We start from the raw sequence: 23,415 nt of genomic DNA on the forward strand, positions 1-23,415 counted from the left end.
TAGGAATGATTCTGCTGCTGTTTGAAGTTGTGATGAAAAAAATAATAGTGAAGTTTTTATTTTTAAAGTTGATTCATACCCAACCACAAAATCTCTTTTTTAGCGTATTTCTACGTTAAATTTGATATTCACAATTTAATCTATAAAATATCGATACAGACACATTATGCAGTTATTAGATTTTTTTGTATGTAAACTTGTCATTAATACTGAAAAATTAACAAAATTGAGTACAAAAACAAACAAAGTAATTCAATAAAGTCAAAAAAGATTTTCTGGACTAAGTCATAATAATTTTTTGAAAATTATTTTATTTAGAACATGCAGTTTGAATGTTACAGATAATGACAATAATGAACTACAATACACACATCAAATGGTGTTCTGAAACACAAAATTTATAAAAGAGGAGAGAGAGAGAGAAAAAAAAAAAGTTTTCTAACAGGCAAAAACTGAAATTTCTTTTACAATCATATCCATTTACAACTTCAAAAATATTGATTGGTAGAAGAAGAAACTAATACAATAAAAGACAATATTCAGAAAAGTTTTCTGGACAAACAAAAAAAAGTTACACATTATATTGTTCTGAAACATAAAACTTATAAAAGATGAAAAAAAGTTTTCAAATGGGCAAAATTGAAACCTACCTCTTTTGTAATCATATCACATTCACAATGTCAGAAATATTCAGATTGATTACAGAGCTGCCACTGTTTACAAAATATGTCATACCAAGCTGCACATGCTAGCGATTGACAACTTTCATTAGGTGGATGACAAGGGTGCTGAGAAGGCATAACACATGGATTAAAATCATTATGCGATGGTTCCATTTCATGAATTGACTGCAGACGACTTATTGATGGACACACATTTTTGGGGGAATTAAAATGATCAGTTGAAACACCAGTAGAGTTTCTATGATTCAGAATTTTTTGAGGATACTTTTGATAGGTAGGATTAGGGCCATTAGTTGCTGATTGCATTTGATAACGAGAATGACGTACTGTTTGATTCATACGATTTTGGCTTTGTCGAGAACATTGGTCATTGCATAGACCAGAAACACCACATGGCAGCTGCCTTTGATAATTGGAATGACACGCACTTTGATTTCTATGATTTTGGCTTTGCTGAGAACACAGCCTATTGTATGGATTAGAAATGTGTGATGGACTGGAATGACGTGGTTCAGAGCTTGGTCTTGTACATGCTGGATTTAAATATAGGTTTAAAGTGTCATTAGAATAACCAAATCCAAAAGGTTTAGGATTTCTTTTTATATTATGTCTATCTTGGGGATAAATATCACAGACCTTGGAATATTGATCACAATTAATATCAGTTTCAGAAGAACTTGATTCAGAATTATAAATCAGAGTTCTCTTTTCAACAGGTCTGTTTATAAGCTCTGCTCTGCAGCCACCATCAGTTTTTGTTACCAATTTACCCTCTTTATGAGCTTTTCTTTGATGTCCATCTTGAAGGCTAGATTGAGATTCTTTGGAATACTCATCAACACCACTCTCAGTCTCAGAATAATAAAATTTTGTGATTTTATTTTGATTAGGGCCTAGTATGGTCTTTGTCCAGTAGCTGGTGGGTTTTGAAGATTTCTTAATATTAGCTAGTTCCTTTTTTCCAATTTGCATTACTTTTTCATCATCTATCCGAGCTTTAATTATTTCTTCTCTACTGCCTGGTGACTCAGCATGCTTTTTAGTATCCACTTTTGTAATGCGTTTAATGCACTTATCAGTACTGTGGATTTCAGGAGGAAATTTGGACAAATTTTTGGTATCTTTACTGGAACCTACACCAGTACTCTGCATATCAGTAGAAAATTTGAACAAATTTTCGGTATCCTTACTGGGGTCTGCATTATTTTGTTTGCCCTTTGCATATATAAGAACCTTGTTCACAAATTTATCAAAGGCTCCATCATTGTCTTGATATTCAAATTGAGGTCTCCTTCTCTTTGGGGGTGCATCATACAGGATTTGGTCAGAAGAATCTGCATTATTTATAATAGCCTTTTCATTATTTTCATCAACCATTTCCTCATTATAACCTTCAACTCTATCGTTATTAAATGCTTCATCGAGCATATCCATTGTATCCTTACCCTTAACTGAAGTATCTGAATTTGAATCAGAGCTTGACCTGCTTTCTGGTATGGAACTTTTTTCAACAAAAGGGTCTCCTATATCAATTTTCTCTTTTTTGATTCCCTGTTTTCTTGAAACATACAGGAATTCAACCGATGCATCTGAATTGGAACCTGATTTTGTATCATCTATAATAATTTCCTCTTCTTTGATTCCCTGTTGTCTTGAATCATACAAGATTTCAACTGATGCATCCAAATCAGAATCCGATTTTGCATCATTTATAATAGTCTTTTCATTACTTTTATCAGCTATTTCTTTATCAAAGCTTAACTGTTCTATTAATTCTTCGTTCAGCAAACACGTAGCTAGCTTACTGTTTATCATAATATCTGCATCTGTATCAGAGAAGTGTTTTTCCTCTTTTGAATGCATGTTCTTAAGGAATAAATTGAAATGCTCAGTGAGCTTATTCTCATCACCACTGTTTGATTCTTCATCAGATTCAAACAGTGCTTCTGTTTTAGGAGTACTAAATAGTGGATGTTGCAAATTAAGATTAGAATCTGGAATCTTATTTTCATCATCAATCTGCTTCAAATCATTTTGACTTCCAATTTCTAATACTTGAATATCATTTTTCACTTTTCTATATTCTGCAGCTATTTCTTTGATCCAGACTTCTGGAATGTTTCCTATAAATTCTTTATATGTATTATAATAGTACTGGCTTAAATTTGATCTTAAAGATATAAGGGATACAGGTGACAATTTATTATCCTTTAATTCAACGTCAATGGATTGAGAAGATTTTGTAGAATTAGAAGTGGAACAATCTTCATACTTTTCAATAAAAGTGATGACTGAACTTATTAATTCCTTTGATATGGGATTACTATAATTTTTAGAGGTACTGCATCCATTATTCATTACTAATAATTTATCATTAATAATTTTTTCTTTCAATGATTTTTCAAGATCTACAAGATAAGAATTTGTATCAGCATTTTGTTTTAATCCATGGATATGAGCAGATAAACCATTTTCAGTATTTTCTATCACTGATGCTGCACAGTTCTGTTGATCTAATTTTTTCCCTACTAGTTCATCATTTACACACAATTCTCCAATATTGCTTCCATTAACTTTTAACTTGCTATTTTCTTCCTCCACTGCAACAATTACTTCAGTGATTTCTTTTTGCTGCCTCATTTTGCGAAAGGCAGATGGATCAGATTTATACAATTCCGGTTCTACATATTGAGAAGTACTACTCAAAACATAGTCTGAACTTGTAGGATTGGAATTTAAATCAAATACTTTGGTATTTACTTGTTGAGTATTTTCATTTTCATTTACATCTTCAACATCAATATCTGAATCGGAACTGGATTTGCTTTCAACATTCTTGCTATTCAACTGAATACCATCAATAAAACCATTGGTCCTTTCTTGTTGAGCATATCCATTTTCATTGAGATCTTCAGCATGACTATCCAAATCGGAACTGGATTTGCTTTCAATATTCTTACCATCATTGGTCTTTTCCTGTTGAGCTTCTCCATTTTCATTTAGATCTTCAGCATCACTATTCGAATAAGAACTGCTTTCATCACTTGATGTTTCAGGTGGTTCCATACTAATCAGATCTGAAGGAACATTATCTGAAAATAATAAATATAAATGCATATAAAATCATAATTTCAATTAAAAAAAATATAAGCCCTTCAAAATTCTATATTCCACTTTTTTCCAATCTTTTTAAATAAGATTTTGAGAAACTTCTTAAAGAATCTTGATTTGTAATGATGATGACTACTGACTAACATGCAATGATGGCAATTGCATGTTATTTATTTTCAATGTAATGAAAAATAATTTCTATTTAATGAAAATTTTCTGATTACTTTTTTAAAAACGTATTACTGCTTTTCACAACTTTTAACTATGTCATCCACATCAGGTTCAATGAAAAGACAGGAGAACACTCAAAGAAAGCATACAACCATTTAATTTTTTTCCATACTGAAGATTATGCAAATGGTGAATATGATATAAAGCAATGACATATTATAGTGTTATGATTTTAAGAAGTGAAAAAAGCATGGAAAGAAGGAACTTTAAACATTATTTGAAATAATAGCATATTAAAAAGTTTATATTTGCATATAGAAAAAAAAATTAATTTTTATTTATTATCTAGAGTTTATACATTAGGGGGATATACTACCTCTTATGCTCTTTAATTTTAAGTCACACAAAATTACGGACTCGGGAGAAATAAAACACAAAACATATTTGTTATTATGACACAAATCATTTAATGATAACTTAAAAAAAAAAAAACATTACAAAGCAAAATCATTTTTATTTATTTATTCATTTTTGTCAACTCATATATTTGGGCATCAATATCAACAGATTTTTCAGCTATCAGTTTTATGTAACTAATTCTTAACAAAAAAGGTACAACATTTTTTAGCTATTTCAGTCAAAATATTTCCGATATATCATTGGATGTGTTAAAGGATGAACGTGATGCAACAAATTTTAATGTCCATAAAAATTCAGCTTTAAATGATTATTCTTGAATTCAAAAGTTCGAAATTGGTTTATTTTCGGACATTAAATTTTATGTTTTTGGAACTGATATATCACTTTCTCTTTCATTCCTTTTGAATACAAAGTCTAATATTAATAAACACTTTTTTTGAACTGACATGCAATTTTGTTTCCATTCTTTGGCATAACTACTAATTATCTGCTTTCTCATACTACTTAGGCTTATTATTTCATATTAAATACAGATTTTTAGCAGCCATTGTTTTAAAAAAATTATCTACTCTAAATAAGCTGAGCATTTCTCAAATGCTAAACAAATCCTTCAATAAATTCATGTGCGAGTGACTAAATATCACCATGATGCATCTGCAGATTGAATGGTTGTTATTCCCACCAGAGAAATATATTCTAATCTTTCACATAATTACAATCTCATGCATGTTCATTAGCTGCAATTCGGGAATCTCACAGGAAAAGAACAACTGTCTCACAAATCGAAATTGGTCTCATCTATACAGAAAAAAAAAAGGAGTAGAAAAGGTGTTAAGTTTCAACATTACAAGATCGCAAATGGCATTGTTTTGTTTTTGGAAGAGATGATTACAATATTTTAATCTTGTAATCTTAAGAGATAATGAACAGCATGTTTTAGATAGGAAAAAATAGTGAAGAAACTTAAAATTCCCTATATTTAAAAAAAAATTTCAAATTTCCCTTTGTTTTTCCAGTTTCTCAAGGTGGTGTGGCAACCCTGACTACGGATGATTTTTGGATACTTTCTATAACAATATTTTATTGATGAACAGGTAGCAATATATCTTTGGATACCAAACTAATTTTTTCATTTTTCATTAGAGAAATCTGATAGAAAGTTTAAAAAGAAGGTTTAGTATACATTAAACCAGCCACAATGAATATGATTTGGAAGTTTGGAGTATATGGTGCCATCTTGGGTATTTGCCAGAATAAAATTACAGGATTTTATTCCAAAGTAACGCTCATGAAGCTTCAGAAGAAGTTAATAAAATACAACTTTTTATTTCAAACTTTTATCAATAAGGAATTGTTTTAAGATGCTTGATGTTAAATAGAATGAACATCATAACTTAAAGCTCCTTTCAAAAGAAATGCACAGTTCAATTATAATCCTACAAACAGAACATATTTTTAAAAAATCTATTTAGAACAAAAAAGCTAATAATAATAAAACTACTTAGATTTTTTTTTTTATAAAAATGCATTTAGCAAAATAAATTTATAATAAAAAGCAACAAAACCAATGACTTTATGCATTTTATGATTCTTTTCTTTCATAATTCTGAGCCACAAAAAATTATTAAACCTTCAAATACTCATGTTTATACAAACTGAATAGATATCAACAAATAAGAAATCAAAATTTCACATCAGAACAGTATTCTTAATAAAATTTTAAGAGAAAACCACTGTGTTTAATAAAGGAATTATTTTGAAAAGGAAATAATGATTTGTAAATACCCATCCAATAGTTCAGACTGTAATGGTTACAAGCACATTTAGTTGAGTTCTGATGACGAGAATATCTAGATGTTCAAACCAATCAGCAGGAGAAAATTTGATTCTTCACAGATTTATCAAGCCCCACATGTAGCTGATTTTAGCAGGAATTAAATTTTTAACTAAGACTGTCAAAGGGCAAATGTGGGCCCATAGAATAAATGAGAAATGAAGTGACCAATGTACATATGAACATAGTTTATAGTACATAGAACAACACTTAAGGGGTCAATAATAGGAACAGCTCTTTAAAGAAAACACCTGTAGCTATTGCAAAAGTTGAGAAAAAAATATTTTAGGCAAGCACTGTACATTAATATAGGGCTTATTTCTTGCTTGCATAGATTTTTGCAACAAATTTTAAAATCTAAACTTTAAAAAAAAATGAATTTGTTTTAATGGCTAAATAATAGAACTTTAAAATACGAAAACTAACCTGGTAAATAATAACCCTTGAAGTTTCCGTCCTTAAGCATTTGCTGATATAATTCAATTTCATTGCTAGTGATTAAAGAGACATTTGCACATTTCGAACCTGGATAGGAAAAAGGATACACATACAATTAAAACAAAAACATTTTTTTAAAGTAAAGAAACCATTTGATTTATTTTATTTTCAATTATAAATGAAGTACAGCAGAAAAATACAATGGTATCTAATTCTAGAAAGAAAACACCAATAAAATAAAAACAAACAAAAATTAATGCCTTTCAGATGAATTCATGAGAAACTGGAAGTATATCATTATTTATTATAGTTATTTGAATCAAAGACAGTATGCATTTCTGCATGATCATAAATATGATTTAACAAGACTAAACATCAGGAAAGAATTTTAAAATGAAGAAATAATAACTTTCACAATAAACAGAATCAATTTAATTGAGTAAATGAATATAAATTTTGTATAAAGCTTTAAAAAGTGCCTAGAATTTTTTTTTTTTTTTGAAAAGGCATTAAAATCTGAAAGCACATGTAAGATTTCAAAAAGTAATCATCTTTCTAAAGAAACATGGCAGCAAATAAATTTCAGTGCATAAATTTTACTTAACAACAGATAATCACTGGTTGGACAATAAATAGTGTAAATAAGATTTCATACACTTTCCATCATCACAGTAATTAATATTTACAAATATTTTATCTCATTTATGAAACATGATTTGCCCTTCAGTAATTTTACTCTGACATTCACATGAAGACTTCCTGGTAACCCAAATCTACCTACTTCATTACTAATTTATTTTCTTTGAATCATTCCATCCAAAGTCATAATTGCATATTCTCTTAGGCATAAGTTGTAAAAAATATTTTACACTGGCATATATAAATTGAGAAGAGGCTATTTCTATAAAACTATGCTTAATAAAAGAAAGGTTACAAATATTGTTAAGAAAATAAACTGATTATACCTTCTTTATCTTATATACTATAGCATTTTACTTAAAACTTTATGGAATTCTGTTTCCCCAACATTTCACTAAACAAATACCTTATCTTCAACGGATAACAAATAAATCAACTAAAGTGGTCTTCCCAAAACTTAATTGCATACTCTCTAATAAACTTGTTATGCCTGTGAACACCTTATGTGACATTGGCATACAATAGGTACGAAATATTGACCTTTGGAGTGAATTTGACAATTTTACTGAATCTATTGGTGATTAATCCCTGGCATGAGTTAATAGTATCCAAATATCGAATTTGTGTTTTAGACGTATTTTCTTCAGTGATTGAAACAAAAATTTGACGAAAAACTGCACATGCAATAGTGCACAAAATCCAATACCAAATTTGATATCTTAATGTCATGGCTTTTTTTTTTTTTTTTTTTTTTTTTAATTATCACGCTTTCATGTTTCAGGAAAAACAGACCACCAGATAGTCAAATCCTCATTGGATTTGGTTCAAACTTCGACAGGCACATACACTATGGATGTTAAATCTGTGAACTGAAGTTTATTTATCACTCTTTTTGTTCCACAATTATTATGTTAACTTAACAGGCAGACTTCTGAATAGAGTTTACTCACAATATGATAGAAATCTGAAAATTTAGTGTAATTTTCAACAGCTCTAGCTCAAAGCGTTTTTGAGTTATCTTTGTAACAGAGTGGACGTCATTTTTAAAAATGTGTTTTCCGAACTCAGAGAGGTAAAAAAAGCATGCAGATTCATCAAAATCTCGAGTTCAAATTTTTTGATGACCACTACATATTCTATACTACATATGTGAGAATGTAAAAAAGTCATAAAAGAAAATTTTTTCATTTAATTCTTTAAATATATATAAAGATAAAAATAAACACTTATGCATGATTCTATTTTACTTTTTTTTTTAAGACAAAGATTCCCGGTTTAGAAAATAAGATCCTATCAAATTAAATTTTATAATATTAAAGCAACAAGAACAATAAGTTATACCTGTTATTACACTAAGCTACAATACTTTCAAAACAGTAAATAAATAAACAAAAACATAGTAGATACTTGCCATATCTTCCAGCACGGCCAACACGATGAAAATATATATCTAGATGATTTGGTATATCGAAATTTATAACTAAATCAACATTTTCAGCATCAATGCCTCGAGCTGACTGCAATTAAAAAAAATATTTCAGATTAATTGTGCATTATAAATTATTAACAGAGCTCAAATGAATCGAAATATACATACACTCATTCAATAAAATTATTAATAATTGTAAAAAATCAAAATCCAGCAGGGGGGGGGATAATATTTTTGAAGTGCAAAATATGAATAGTAGCCAGCATTAAAACACACCTAATGTTATAAGAATAAATAAATTTAAAATATATATTCAAGAAAAGAATAGTTTTAACTTATGCAATAACTTTCACTAGTTCATCTGCTTTAATGAATCTTATTTTCTTTAAATGTAAATAATGCAGGGGACAATAAGTTGAAATATACAATAATTGAAATAAATTTTAATCAAAAAGCTATAACTTATAAAGTATTACACATAAAAAAATTGTAGAAGGCAAGGCTAAAAGAAAAATCAAGAGCACAAAATTTCTTTACTTTCAAATGGAATTTATTTATTAATAAAAGAAAGTGCATACAAGTTAAATGACTAACTAAAAAAATCAAAAGTTCATTCTAAGTTCAATTTAACCATTTCAGATTTATACCACAATGAAATAAATATTTATTCCCAATTTCAAATTTTGGATCGCAAATTGGAGAAATGCACTCGATTCTAGTTTATGAGAAGCAAGCCAAAATACACTGTGCTAAAATGTGGAAACAATATTAGAAAATAGTGCAAAACAAAGAATAATTGCATAGAATATTTGTTACCAAAAAATCACATTAAATCAATTATACGCCTACCACTAATTCAAATGAAGGAATTTTAAATAAAAGCAAAACAGTATCTTTCAGAATTAATATGTAAACATTCATCTAAATTAGGAAGTAAAATACTTACAACATCACTAGCAACAAGTACTTTGCACTTGAATCGTCTCAGCATCTCAATGGCTTTCAATCTATCCTCTTGTTCCCTTGCACTACTAATAAAAGATGTAGCAAACCCCATATTTTTTATTTCAACACATAAATTTTCGACTCTGAAAATTGAGGATGAAGCAGATTACTAAGAAAGCATTTTATAAAAATAATTTTCAAACAAATGTAAAAATAAGACAGTGGCACATAAAAAAATATCAAAGATTTACAACAAGAACTTGGAAGTGCAAATTCCACTAGTCATTTTTTTAAAGAGTTTTAACTAGATTCATTTTTGCTGGAAACCAGGGCTTTTTTGAGGATGTATCTTATTTGTAATCTTTTACCAAATGTCAAAAATTACCCTTGACACTCCATCTCGCAAACCTGTTAACGAATAACATCCAACTATTTGATCAGCAACATTTCACTTATGTAACTATACTAAAACAATGCTTTTTTTTTTGTTCTGTCTAACTTAACATTTTCATGAATTCATAATGCTGCTTGCCAGTGCAGTATACTTTCTGCTAAGGAAGAAAGTTTTATAAGCTAGCTCTAATGGATGCTGAATCGATGACCCCATCTTTGCAGCCAAAATAGAAAGTTCCGGAAATTCGATTTTTGGCTATATACCAATTAAGAGCAAAGAACAATTTTTCAGAAGATTTGTTGCCCTGTAACAAATAAAACAACTACAATAAGGTGAGAGAAAAAGCTGACGTCAATCAGTATTGATTTGGCCAATAGTTGTGCGAAGAACGAACGAATTGAACAAAGTGAGTGCTTGTGCTGTTGTTTATACATTGTCTATTTTGTTATTAGCATTTCAGTTTGAATACAGAGTTATTAGAAGCCTGTAGTAACTTTTTTTACCCGCTGGATGGAATCTTTTATAATATATTATATACGTATATCTTTTGTAACAATATATATTCCGTAACTCCAAACAATTTCCAACTGATATTATATATATAATTCATTAGCTATGTTTTAAGTCAAGGAATAATATTGATTTTTTTTTTTTAGTTTTATTTTCACATTTTTACAATTTTTTTAAAAAATAATATATAGGGCTCAAAAATATTTTTAAAGACTTATATAAAATCTATTTAACAATATTCTTTAAAAAAAAAAATGACTAAATTCAGAATAACTTATTTTAGTTATTCTTTATCTTAATGTTTTTAATATAGTTTAAAAGACATTTATTGAAATTTGTGTTTTAAATTAAGTTCAGCAATAACATGAGAATGCTTAAGCTATAATAGATTTAGCATTTACTAATTGTGTATATACAATGATCAAGTTCTGAATTTAGGTTTCTCTGGTCGAAATTACAAGACAATACCTAAAATAAAGCATGTGAAGAAGCTTTATGTACTGAATGGTTGGCTTTTGTAACTAAATTAGTTAAATATTTCGTCTGCATTTATTTTATTTAAGTTCAGTATTCTTCCCCTTTTATTTTATTTTTCATTTATTTATTTTGCTACCAAGATGATCTAAATGGACTTTTTTTTTAAATATTCTTTTTCGAATACTATGGGTTAATTATGTACATTCTGAAGAAAATTGACATTCACTTCACTTATCAGGTACCTGAAAGTATTCTTTTTTAGTATCAAATCACTCAGTTGTGTTAGATTAATCCTCATATAATGAGAGCTAATTTGGAAACAGATTTCAGAATTTTGTTCAAATCATGACACCAATTCAGCATCCTTTTGTCAAAATCCCATATTATATTATATATATATAATCTTATTTAAATCTGAATAAAAAGGATAAGAATTCCTTAATACTGAAAATTACCAAAAGAAGAGAACTCTTAATAAGTTATTCAGTTTCCATATATAGATAAATAATTCAGAAACTTAAATTATAAATTATTGTTAAAAGTTTATAAATTTAAAATTTTAAAGAGATATAATCTAATTTTCCAAAACTAACATTATGAAATTAATTCTAGTTGGGAGGTCACAAAGATTTTTTAAATTAACAAGAGTAGATATAATTACAGGATATATTCAGCTACTTTAATACAAATAAATATTTTATTTATGAAGTGTTAATATTAAAAATAAAATACTGTTCCAAAAATAAGAAAAAGTTAAAAAGTCTACAAGTAACATTAATTGTAAAAAATTCTAATTTTTTTAAATTATGACATTTAATGAAGTAAAAAATAAATAAAACTGGCTAGTTCACATAGAAAACACTAATATACAAAAGATAATATATGCCATATAGTATTCAAATTATTTTTTATAATCTTTAAGAAATATAGTAAAAATAAATTTGAATAAATTAGGGGAAGGGGGAATCAGATAAATATAATAATGGATAAACATGCAACCATATTTATGTTAAGCATAATATTTTCATTTCAAAAATATCTTTTAAGTTTTAAAAAGCATTCTTTTTACCATAACATTTAAGATACTTTTGAATAAAGAAAAAATAAAATTATCATGGAAATACATAGTTATAAATTTATTTAGTAGCTTGATAGGTTGACTTATCAACAATCCAATATAATGAGTAAAATGAGAATTTCCTATTACATTGTTCAGTTTTGTCACCATCTGAAAATTATTTCTGAATAACATGATGTTAATATTCATAACAATCAAGCTAACTTACCTTGAAACCATATTACAAAACACCAGACACTGCCCAAACTTCACATTAAGTAGAATTTTGCTCAAAGCTTCCAGTTTTAATTTATAGGCTACAACTGGCAGATTACTTACAGGTATTACACAGTAATAGTGAACCATACCTGAAAATAAATAATTTCAAATATACTGCAAGTGAAATAAACCAAAAATACCATAATTTGTTTTACTTAATGTAAATGATATCAATATGAAAAATTACTTGCACTAATAAGCATTAATAGGAAGGGGCGGATAAGAAAATGAAAACATCTTCAAATGAAAAATATCAAAGATACAAAATAAATTGAAAAATATACAAATATCGCGTTTAAAAAAAAATTTATCTGTAAAATAAAGAACAAGATGTATTCTGTATATATTGCTCTCTCTCTGTCAATATATATATATATACTAGCTGACCCGGCAAACATTGTTCTGCCATATAAATTATTTCTAGTGAATATTTTGGTTGTTAATTAAAAAATAACGAATATATTATAAGTGCGTGGGATGGGATCTATGACAGAAAGAAGAATGGAGCACTGTAGGTGATGATCACCGATAAAAACAAAAACAATATAAAAAAAACCCCACAAACCATTCATTTTCTTAATACAATGTATTTCAAACGTAACAAACATTTACATTGTTTGATCTCTTAAAAGTTAAAACTTTAGAATAAAAAATATTTTTTTTTCACTTTAAGTATAAAAATGGAATAAAGAAAATCAATATTCATTTTGAAGAGCAATTGAGTGTACTATAATTTTTGTCACTCCGTCTTTAGCCACACAAATAAGTTCAATGGTTTGCCCACGCGAGAACATGCCACATATAATTGTCCGTTGAAAAACATGGTGTGCCGAAACCTAAGCCGCGAACAGATATTGTTTGGTGTTGCGAGTTATCGATTGTCATTGCGAGCCAATCTAATAGGAAATTGAACGCGTTTGAATTCAATTGGCACGTTTGTGACAATCATTGGAATTTGTGGCAGCAAAACATTTTCGGTTCAGAATTTGCCATTCAAAATAGTGGCTTCGACAACGGTTTTCATCAATTTTTTAATGACCAATGGCGTGCCATTGCCAGATGTGGTGGGTTCAAATTCCGAAATAAAATAACCGGAGATCCAGCTTTCAGTCGTGGAAGGTGTGGCGACATGCCTGGCACATCCAGCGAGTTCAAAAACTCTGTTGGATAATTTACAGCTTCATTAGTATCGCAAACTGTATCAATCAATTTGTATGATACCAAGTTGCCTGGCAATGACTGCTGTATCTTGAAGTTTAAATAGTTGACATCTACATTTTTTGCTGCAAAAATGGCTCTTTCTGCCAGCAACGCATGATTTACGTATTGTGTGCGTACGTCAGGAAATATGCGATCAGCGAGGGCATTTAACAAATCAACGGCAGTGCAGAAATTAGTGGGCAATTTTATGCATCCAGTATTTTCATAGACAGCAACTTTTCACATTGCTAATATCTAACAATTAGTCTGTTGGCAGATGGATCTTGTAGCATTTGGACATGCATGTTTATTTTTAGTTGAACTTTTTCAACATTACGCCACAGTGGAGACGATTTCAAGCAAGCATTGATTTCGTTGTTGCGCATGCATAAGAACACCATAATTACCTAGTGTTATGAAATATACTTTACGACTTATTCTCATACCTACCAAATACACATAAAAAATTTCATAAAAATTGGTCGAGCAGTTTCGGAGGAGTACGTACACAAACACCGTGATACAAGATTTTTATATATTAGATTCTGTCATTGAAATCTGCCACAACAAAGAAATTTATTAAAGAGATTGGTGATTGATTGATTAATGAAATGTTTTCATTTTGAACAAATTAGAAAATGCTCACTTCCAAATATTTTACTTTAGAATAAGAGAAACCTCTTACAGAAAATGAATGCATTAAAAAAAAAAACTGTGTAAAATCTGCCGAATTGTAACTTACTACTACCAATTACACAACACTACAGATGAAATGAACAAATGAAAGTGTAATGTCAGAGTTAACAGAAACAGCAGCAAACTTCCAACGCAAGCAGATGACAGAAAAAAAAACGAAGGAAAAAATATGTTTCATAAATAGGAGCTGTTTCTGGAAAGAGATTCCTCTAATAATAAGCATTAAAAATTTCTATGCTATTTAGAAATTTGCTTTGTAAAAACTGAGAATAATTTTTAAATTAATAAATAATTTTAATAAAAATAATTTCTATTGTTAAATTAAATGTAATAAGAATTATAAAACTTCAGAAACTGAAAATAAATAAATGAAACCTTTAAAAAAAATGTAAAGTAAAACAATGGTCAGTCAAAGAATAACTACTATGAGTATCCAAAATAGACTTAGAACGAGCTTTGTTTCTTACTAATTGCCCGCAGAATAAGCATTTAGTCTATCAACTAACTTTCCCATTATGCATCGGAAGAGCTTAAATATTCCTTACATCAGAGCTGAGCAGTTTTTTTTTTTTTTTTACACAGCTGAATAAAAGTGAGACTGCAACATTTGGATGATATTCACCATTTCGAAACTTTCATCACCAACTGATACACTCCCAGACAAAAGTTGTAATTACAAAACATTCCTTATACGGAGGTGGCCTTATAAAAAAACTTTCCTTGTTTGGCAGCATCTACAGCTAAAACAAACGAAATGAAACCAAATTTCATGTACACTGGATGGCATGGGAGGATAAATTCTGCAGGGAAAGAAAAAACACTATGCTGTCCAGCGACACCAGTGGTGTCATACATAAGTATTGCTAACAATGAGATTAGTAAAACTTGACAATTTATAATATTCCGATAGCCTCAAAAACAAAACTGCCGGTGACAAGTGAAGTAATCTTAATTAGTGCTTCTGGCACCAAGTAAAGAAATTTTTACAAGACATGTGGATGGCAAAGTGTTAATACCAAAAGTTACCATTAGGGGATATACTGGTGCTGTGGGAGTACAGTTATGAATGAATTCATGAAATTCACAGAAAATCTTCTATTCATCAACATTAGAGTTCCCTGGATGCCGTGCAACATTTTGAATATGCTGATCTTACCTGTGTACAACATATTACATACTGTGTATAATGTTCTTTACTGCAGTGAGTAAATATCAGTTTCAATGTTCACAACAGCATGTCATATCTACTGCTTCAAGGCATGCAGATTCGGAACACAATCAGCGTACACTATGGATTTCAGGTATCCTCACAGCCAAAATTCGCATGTAGTGTTGTCCCGGGAACAGGGTGGCCATTCCGTCTGGAAATATAATCTCTGAGTACCAAAATGTTGCCGTAAAAGGCTCTGCACTGAATGATGAATATGTGGCTGCACTGCATTTTGCATAAAAATGATTGAGTCCAAGCATTGCCTTTGCTCTAATTGTGGAATAACAAATGTTTGAAACATTTGCTCATATTTTTTTTTTTAACCATTAATGGTGCAGGTAATAGAACCTGTTTGAGTGCAATTCTCAAAAAAGTATGGCCAATAATGAAATTGGTCATGAAACTGCACATTTCACCTTTGGAGAATGCAATGGAATTTCTTGGTTCACTGTCGGACATTCGCATGCCCAAATACAACAGTTCTGAGTATTGACAGACACATTCAAATAAACTGAGCCTCATTTCATCTTTCCCTCAGCCAATGCCAATCTCCATTCAAACAAGAAACATAAAAAGAAAGTGATGTGCTTTTCATAATCTCTGATTTGTAACGCTAGCATGTTACCTTATACGGATAGTAATGCAACATTTTGCATAAGATTTTCATACAGTAGCATAGGACTTATCAGTTTGGCAAGCAACTGCATGAGTGCTTGGACTACCGCTAATCCCTGTGTCATCAAACACCACAGTAGCAACATCTGTTACTGCATCTTTTAGTAACGCTTTTCGTCCTCTGCCGGCTCTATAATCCCAAGCGAACAAGTTTCCTTGATTTTTTAAATCACTCTAAATGCTACAGCAGACATTGGACCGTTATGCAGCAGAAGCAGGTTACGAAGGGTCCGAAATTGCTTAAGAACATCTTATTACACAGTCTAGCAGAGAACAGTTTTACATGTAAAGCACACTCAAGTAAGGTAGGGTCCATATTAATCATACATCAATAGAACAAGAACACTACTAACAAGTTGTTTGCTCTACCCATTTTACAAGGAATACATGGAGATTGTGTCACACACACACACACACTTGTAATTTTACATAATCCATTTCGATTATGTAAAATGTCGTTCGCGACAGTGGAGCCAATATTTCTCCTATTGGCACTAATTCCCTCCCCTGCAGAATTCATCTTCACATACCTACCATAGTCTGCATATGAAATGTGGTTTCATTTTGGATTTAGGTGTAGATACCATAAAACAAGGAAAGTTATTTTATGACCACACTGTGCATAATTAATTAAGTGCATACCATGCACTTAATTATTTTAGATACAAGATAAAGAAACTGAAATACACCTGCCTTGAAAACAATAAAATTCCACTCTTTTGTATTTAAATATTGTATACAGGAGTATGGAATGAGTTTTAATAAAAAAATTTACCAAACATTTGTAAAAAATAGTTGATAATTACCTAACAATCCAATCTTTCGTTTATTCAATCGAATTATGATGGGTTGTCGGAAGTATTTTTCAACCAATCTCTTCAGCTTACTAGCATATGTAGCACTTGTTGCAATTATTTGCTTGTCTCGTGGTAAAGAGCGAAAAATGTCACTGGAAAAGAGATTTGTAAGAATTTATCACACTATTTAATAATATGTTTTCAAAACAATTAGTATAGAAAAAATAATAAATTTTATATCTCAAATAAAAGTAATTAATCAAAATTTGATATTTTTAAAAACAAAACAGCCAAAAATTGTTAGATTTGTTTCCACAATATCAGTTAAAATGTAATAAATATAGTAGCCAACTTAATACTGTGAAATAGCAAATAATTCATATCTTCACAGAGTAAGAATTGTAACTTCATGGCATAAAAGCAATATATTTATACAAGCATTTGCAAGAAAAGGTTAAATATCAATCTCCTACTTTTTTTATGCCTCTTTTGAGCTCAGCAGTATGACCCGCTAATTACTTGTGAATTGTTGCAGGATGAGTTGTGCTTTTATATAAATGAATATCTATAAATAAACTTGCATGTCGTTCCTCAGCTATAATTACAACTTGAAAATGAGCATGAGAATGGGGAAGATGGGAATAGATGGGGAACTGTTTAATTGTTTATTTTTTGCTCCCTAGTGACAAATAATTTTTTAAAATATATTATAGAGTGGGCAAAAAGTCGATAAACAAAGAAAAAAATATAATTCAATCCGAAAAAAGTTCATGGTATTTTCATTCTTTAACTTTTGTAGATAAAAAATGCCAATAAAGGAAATTATTGTAAATGTAAAAAGAAAATTTGAACTCAAAATTTTGATAAATTTCTATGTTTCAAATCTTCCTAAGCATGAAAAACATTTCTGGAATTTTTCTACTAATATACTGAAAAAAGCCGAGTCAGAAAGATGAAATATGCTATGTGCTCCAATACAAAATTCGTAAATATCAAATTTCGAACAAAATTTATTCACAGGAATTTTGTTACTTGTCCAAGTGCAAGTAAACATTATTAAAAAGTTAATAAGAACAAAATAGTTAAAATTAGGTACAGTTTCAGTACTAGTTTGTATTTCTGTGCCTGTCTGGTTTTCAATTGCTTAAAAAAAAATGTTCTTAAAAGACATACTCTTTTTTATTATTATTATGAAGGATAAAATGTTCATAATTAGGACTTGGGAAAATTAAAGTCCAAACATTTGTGCCATCCATACTCTTGCCCAAGATCCACAATTTTTATGCAAGTGTGCGAATAGGGGGATGAGGAATACATTTACTACGTAGAATGTAAGAAAGGTTTTAAGAAACAATTCCACTCATTGCCTCATAAATAATAATAAACAATAGAAAGAGTGACTACACTGGAAATTAGACTGTTATTTATACATCTATATGCACTCAATATAACAAACTAATAAAACTAAAAAAACATAGGAGAATTCCTTCATTTGATATATATTTCAACATAAAATCTTTTATGTGTACCTTAATCATATAGTGAAAAGAATTCAGTATGTATTTTAGATTAAAATATTTTCCCAATATTTAATTTAATCCAAAATTTGATATAAATCAAAAATTTTGGTGCAAAGACAACAAACCATATACACAACAGTAAGAGAATAAAAAAATCAATATTAGTAGAGTAAAAAGAAGAAAGTCAAAATCTGTTAAGAACTCTATTCCAAGATATATATTTCGCTGAAAACAAAATTTACAGTTTTAATCATTAAGGTACTTTTCTCATGGGGAGGGGGAAGATTTAAAAATGTTAATTGTCATAATTTCAAAACAATCATGCGATGGAAAAAAAAATGTTACAACCAACAGAAACATTAATAGATTAAGTAATTTTCCAAAAATATTCAGAATTGATTAAATTCAATGGCAATAAGTAAAATAATGTATCAACAACAAAAGGATTAAAATTACCAATTCAATAGCTTTAAAAGAAAATAATGTTCTATTTAAAATAATGAAATATTAAGAATCATTAAATTAATAGCATCAAGCACAATCATTAGAAAATTTAACAAAAATTTCAAATAAAATAATAAATGTATCTCAATAGATTTTAGAAAAGATTACATACAATATTAAGAACTAATACAACCTCTGTGCAAACAAACAACTTTCAATAGATAAATTATATAAAATATCTTTAAATTGGGAAAAAATATCGGAATATCTATATAATATACAGAAAATAAGAATTCCTTAATGCTTAATTTTAAAAAAGGGAAAAACAGCATTAAAAAAAAACTTACTCCACATCTTTTAAAAAAGATGGTTCTCTAAGAAGCACATCAGCTTCATCAAGAACAAAGAGACGAATTCCAGAAGTCCTTAATATCTTAGCCATTATCAAGTATTTTATTCGCCCTAAATATAATACATAAAAATTTAAAAAATAATAAAGAAGAAAAGGAAATGAAATGCAATACATTCAAAAACAATTCAGTTGCAATTTGATGCAATTGCTCATAGAAAGCAACTGCATCGCAGAAAAACGTTAAATTTCTGTAACTCTAGATCACTAAACTCGGGAATTACAGAATGCAATATTAAAATTAACTTTTTATTTTAAATACAATTTAATTTTATAATTACTAATGTAATACTGAATTTTGATCAAAAACTTTAACACATAAAATTATATCAAAACATTTTTAACAAATTAAAATCATATTCATGACTTTTTACCAGCAGAAGACTGTAGCAGAAGCAACAGGTTCTTTTGCATACTTTCTTGATTTTCTAATTTTATATGGATACTACTACTCATTATTCCAGTTTTAGATAAGGTTTCTAGTTTCTCAGAGCAATTCAGATTATGGAAATAATATAACATTCCATTACATTTAATGTCATAAATGCCTACAAAACATAGTAATAACATATAATAAACTGAATTCAATACCATTTCCAAACATTTTTCAAAACACAATAATAATAAGCACAATATGGTTATTTGAATCCAAATTTGTTATGTTTTTCAAATCATAATTTTCTTAAATAATTTTAATTAGGAAGTTTCACAAAAAGCTGAATTACCTGGTGTGCCAACAACAATTTGACATCTTTCAAGTCTTTTCATATCATCTGCTGATTTACGCCCACCAATGCAATACTGACACTTAATATCTTTGCATGCAGCAGTAATAGAACTGATAACTTGGGAAATTTGGCAAGCTATTTCTCGAGTAGGTGCCAAAATTAATACCTAAGGATAAAGTACCATTCATAAACTCTGTAAGCATTTATATATTTTCTAAATACTAATTTATTTTTCTAACACTATATTTTTATATACTAAGAAAGATTTCATAAAATCCATTTTACACAAGCAAAAGACAATACAACTTAATGCAACAAATATCTACCAGCACAGCTTTAAACAGCTTGCAAATACAAAAGTGAAATGAACTTCCACTTTGAATAAAGGCAAAATTAAAAAACTTATCCCTCATTATGTATGGTAAATATTAAAGAGTTACAACCACAGAAAAAAAATTTCTTCAATGACTATAATTAAAAATCTTTAGAATTATCATAGGTTAAATTCTGGGGCGATTCTGGTTCCACATGAAAAATCGTGAAAACTAGTATGAAGTAAAAATCCAACAAAATACCAAATAATTCACATGCTAATTTGATGCATAATATATTTTTAAAAACGAAAAATTTTATTTAAAAAATTATGAAAAATAAATATGAGCATGTATAACTTTTATAATTTTGTGATCATAATTACATTTTTAAAAGAGAAAGTGGGATTTTGAAGATAAACCATTTGTTAGATTAAATATTACTCAGCATTTGGTTTTCAATGAATTCTTATATGTTAAATTCAGGTAACTTTTTGAGAGGGCAAGCAATTCAGAGATTGTATTCAATTTTCTTCAGCTAATAAAAGAAACTTCTGTTTAAGATTATAGCTTTCCACTTAATCCTACAAGTTCTCCATTATAATCTAAAAATTTGTTCAGATATCCATGTTAATAGTCATTAGAGAAGAACAGAATCCAGGAAGAGAAATATACAAGAAAAGTAACGATTATTTGGTTTATCATAGTTTAACACCCAAACGAAATGCACTTCAGAGGCATTTCGTTGGGGTGCTTGGTGGTGGGTATAGAAATGAATCAATCACCCCTACCAATGATGAAACAGATATTTTCATTAGAGAAATAAAAATTTAAACTTTGAAATCCATTACTTTCTAAGAAGCATTTAATTATTTTTGAGATTAACTATAAAGAATATAACTTTCCAACTCAGTAGAATCACACAGGATTATAATTAGTTTAACACTAATCGATAATTACGCAATTTTATTTTTATCCTCCACCAATAGTACCGAACAAACGGTGTCGCCTATTGAAGACCTAATTAGAGGAAAATACATATTAACATTACAAATTTGCAAACATTCATTCAATAACTGCCAAAATGCTAGTCAAACAGCCTTCATCTTGTACAAAACAAATTTTATAGATTGCTACATCAAACAAATTATTGTGCAGTAAAAAAAAATTTATGTTTGGCAACTATACCATAATTTAAAGCCTAATCCTATAAAATATTTTTAATGATTCATTTAAATTATTTAAAAACAAAACAAATACTTACTTGGGGATGTTTAGCTTCTTTTAAAAGCATGCTGAATGCAGCTACAGCAAACACTAAAGTCTTTCCAGTTCCTGATTTTGCCTGTATTATTAAATCTGCAATAAGGAAAAACTAAAATGATCAAATATTTCTGTTACAGGTGCAGATATGGAACAATATCATTTTTAACAATCGACTTTTTTTTATCAGTGAGTAAGATTGAATAAGATGGAGAAAAAAAAACATTCAGCCATTTTATATAAAGAATCTAGATAACTATTTTATAATCAATAAAAAAATTTATCGAAAGAAATTTTACAACATATATAAGCTCTATTTATGAATTAAAATGTCACTTACTATATATACCAAGTTTTAAGAGAGCATATATTAAAGCATTATTTTCGGTTTTAAGAATTAATTCATCGTTCTCATGATTCTACAATTTAGTAAGTTTGTTTAGAGATCTACACGATGCTCACCATACAGGTTTTCTCAAGTATTAAATATTTTTTAAAAATTCGATCAAACACTGATTTTGTCAGCAGCATGTAATCATTTTTCTATCTTAAAAGCTAACCAATTTATATCAACAAATCCTTCGTTTTCTTTCACAGAATTAAGAACTATCGAATACAAATAAAGAAATTCATGTGAGGATGAAAAGCGATATTCGTTTGATCATCAAATGAAACTTACCTTTACCAATTCTAGTTGCAGGTATGGCTTTTAATTGAATAGGCGATGGGTATTTGAAGCCGGCCGCCAACAACCCCTGTAAAATCTCGTCAGGCAAAAGAAGGGAAGAAAAATCAACATCTTCTCCAGTTCTAATATCATCAGACCTCCACTTTTCTTCCAAAATATGCGCTGTCCGTTTAGCCATTATTTCAATTCGCACCGTCTATTAAGCAATTTTAGTTCACAGCACTAATCAGACACAGAAATCAGTTTTACAAATGTCTTCCTCAGTAAATATTTCATATAAAATGTAATAATAGTAATATATGACTAATGAATACCTCGCGTTTATACAATGCACGTGGGGAGAAAACGATAAACACAACAACGTATCTGACCAGAGTCACCGGTTGTCAAAAGACTCGGTTCAATGCAGTTAATGGCGTCCAATGGCGGGCGCTGCTTCTTTCTTCTTCTGCTTCTTTGAGTTGCGCAATAGCTGTTTTTGTATCGAATCGAATCTGTTCTAATTCTAGCAGCGATTTTAATTCTGAAATTATTGTTTCCGGTTGCTCATCACTAGCTTTCTTTTCAAGCATATTTAACATCCCTTTTACGATTAATTTCCTTTTCTGAAATTATGTTAGCACAATGCACAAGGCAAATAGGGAGAAAAAAAATGCTGATATAAAATATAGAAAGGATATTAGTATATAAAATGAAAATTAAAAATATAAATAGGAATATAAAAAATGTTTTCTTTCTTTCTCACATTTACGTGATTATTCTGATTATTTACGTGATTATAATCTGAAAGCATAATTAACATTGATAAATTATTGAGTATGGAAATAAAAATAGAGAAATTTCATTTTCATTAAATATTAATTTGTATAAATAGAAAATAAAAAAACTTCTATTGTTAAATTAATTGGCGTTCTCAATCAGTAACACAAACTTTTGTAAATATTATATTATATTATGCAATATTATACAATATATGTGTGCTACTAGGGTATGGGTACTTTTAAATACTATGGTGTATTTTTTTATCAATAGTTATAAATTGATATGCATTTATTATTATCATTGAATTTTTTTATTAAATTATAAT

General features: G+C 28.9%; 1 protein-coding gene across 1 annotated transcript; it reads right to left on the minus strand.

Moving 5' to 3' along the window:
• Nucleotides 1-417: 417 nt before the first annotated feature.
• LOC129988753 (uncharacterized) lies at nt 418-22,763 on the minus strand. Its single transcript, XM_056097020.1, has 10 exons — nt 22,320-22,763; nt 21,642-21,736; nt 20,064-20,232; nt 19,277-19,391; nt 16,975-17,117; nt 12,338-12,476; nt 9,672-9,813; nt 8,708-8,813; nt 6,646-6,744; nt 418-3,775 (listed from the first exon to the last, which is right to left on the minus strand). Exons 1-10 carry the CDS (start codon nt 22,504-22,506, stop codon nt 681-683), a joined length of 4,290 nt encoding a protein of 1,429 aa, XP_055952995.1. The 5' UTR covers nt 22,507-22,763; the 3' UTR covers nt 418-680.
• Between the last annotated feature and the right edge of the window lie 652 nt (nt 22,764-23,415).

Source organism: Argiope bruennichi, chromosome 10, assembly GCF_947563725.1.
Source record: "Argiope bruennichi chromosome 10, qqArgBrue1.1, whole genome shotgun sequence".
Taxonomy (NCBI): Eukaryota; Metazoa; Arthropoda; class Arachnida; order Araneae; family Araneidae; genus Argiope; species Argiope bruennichi.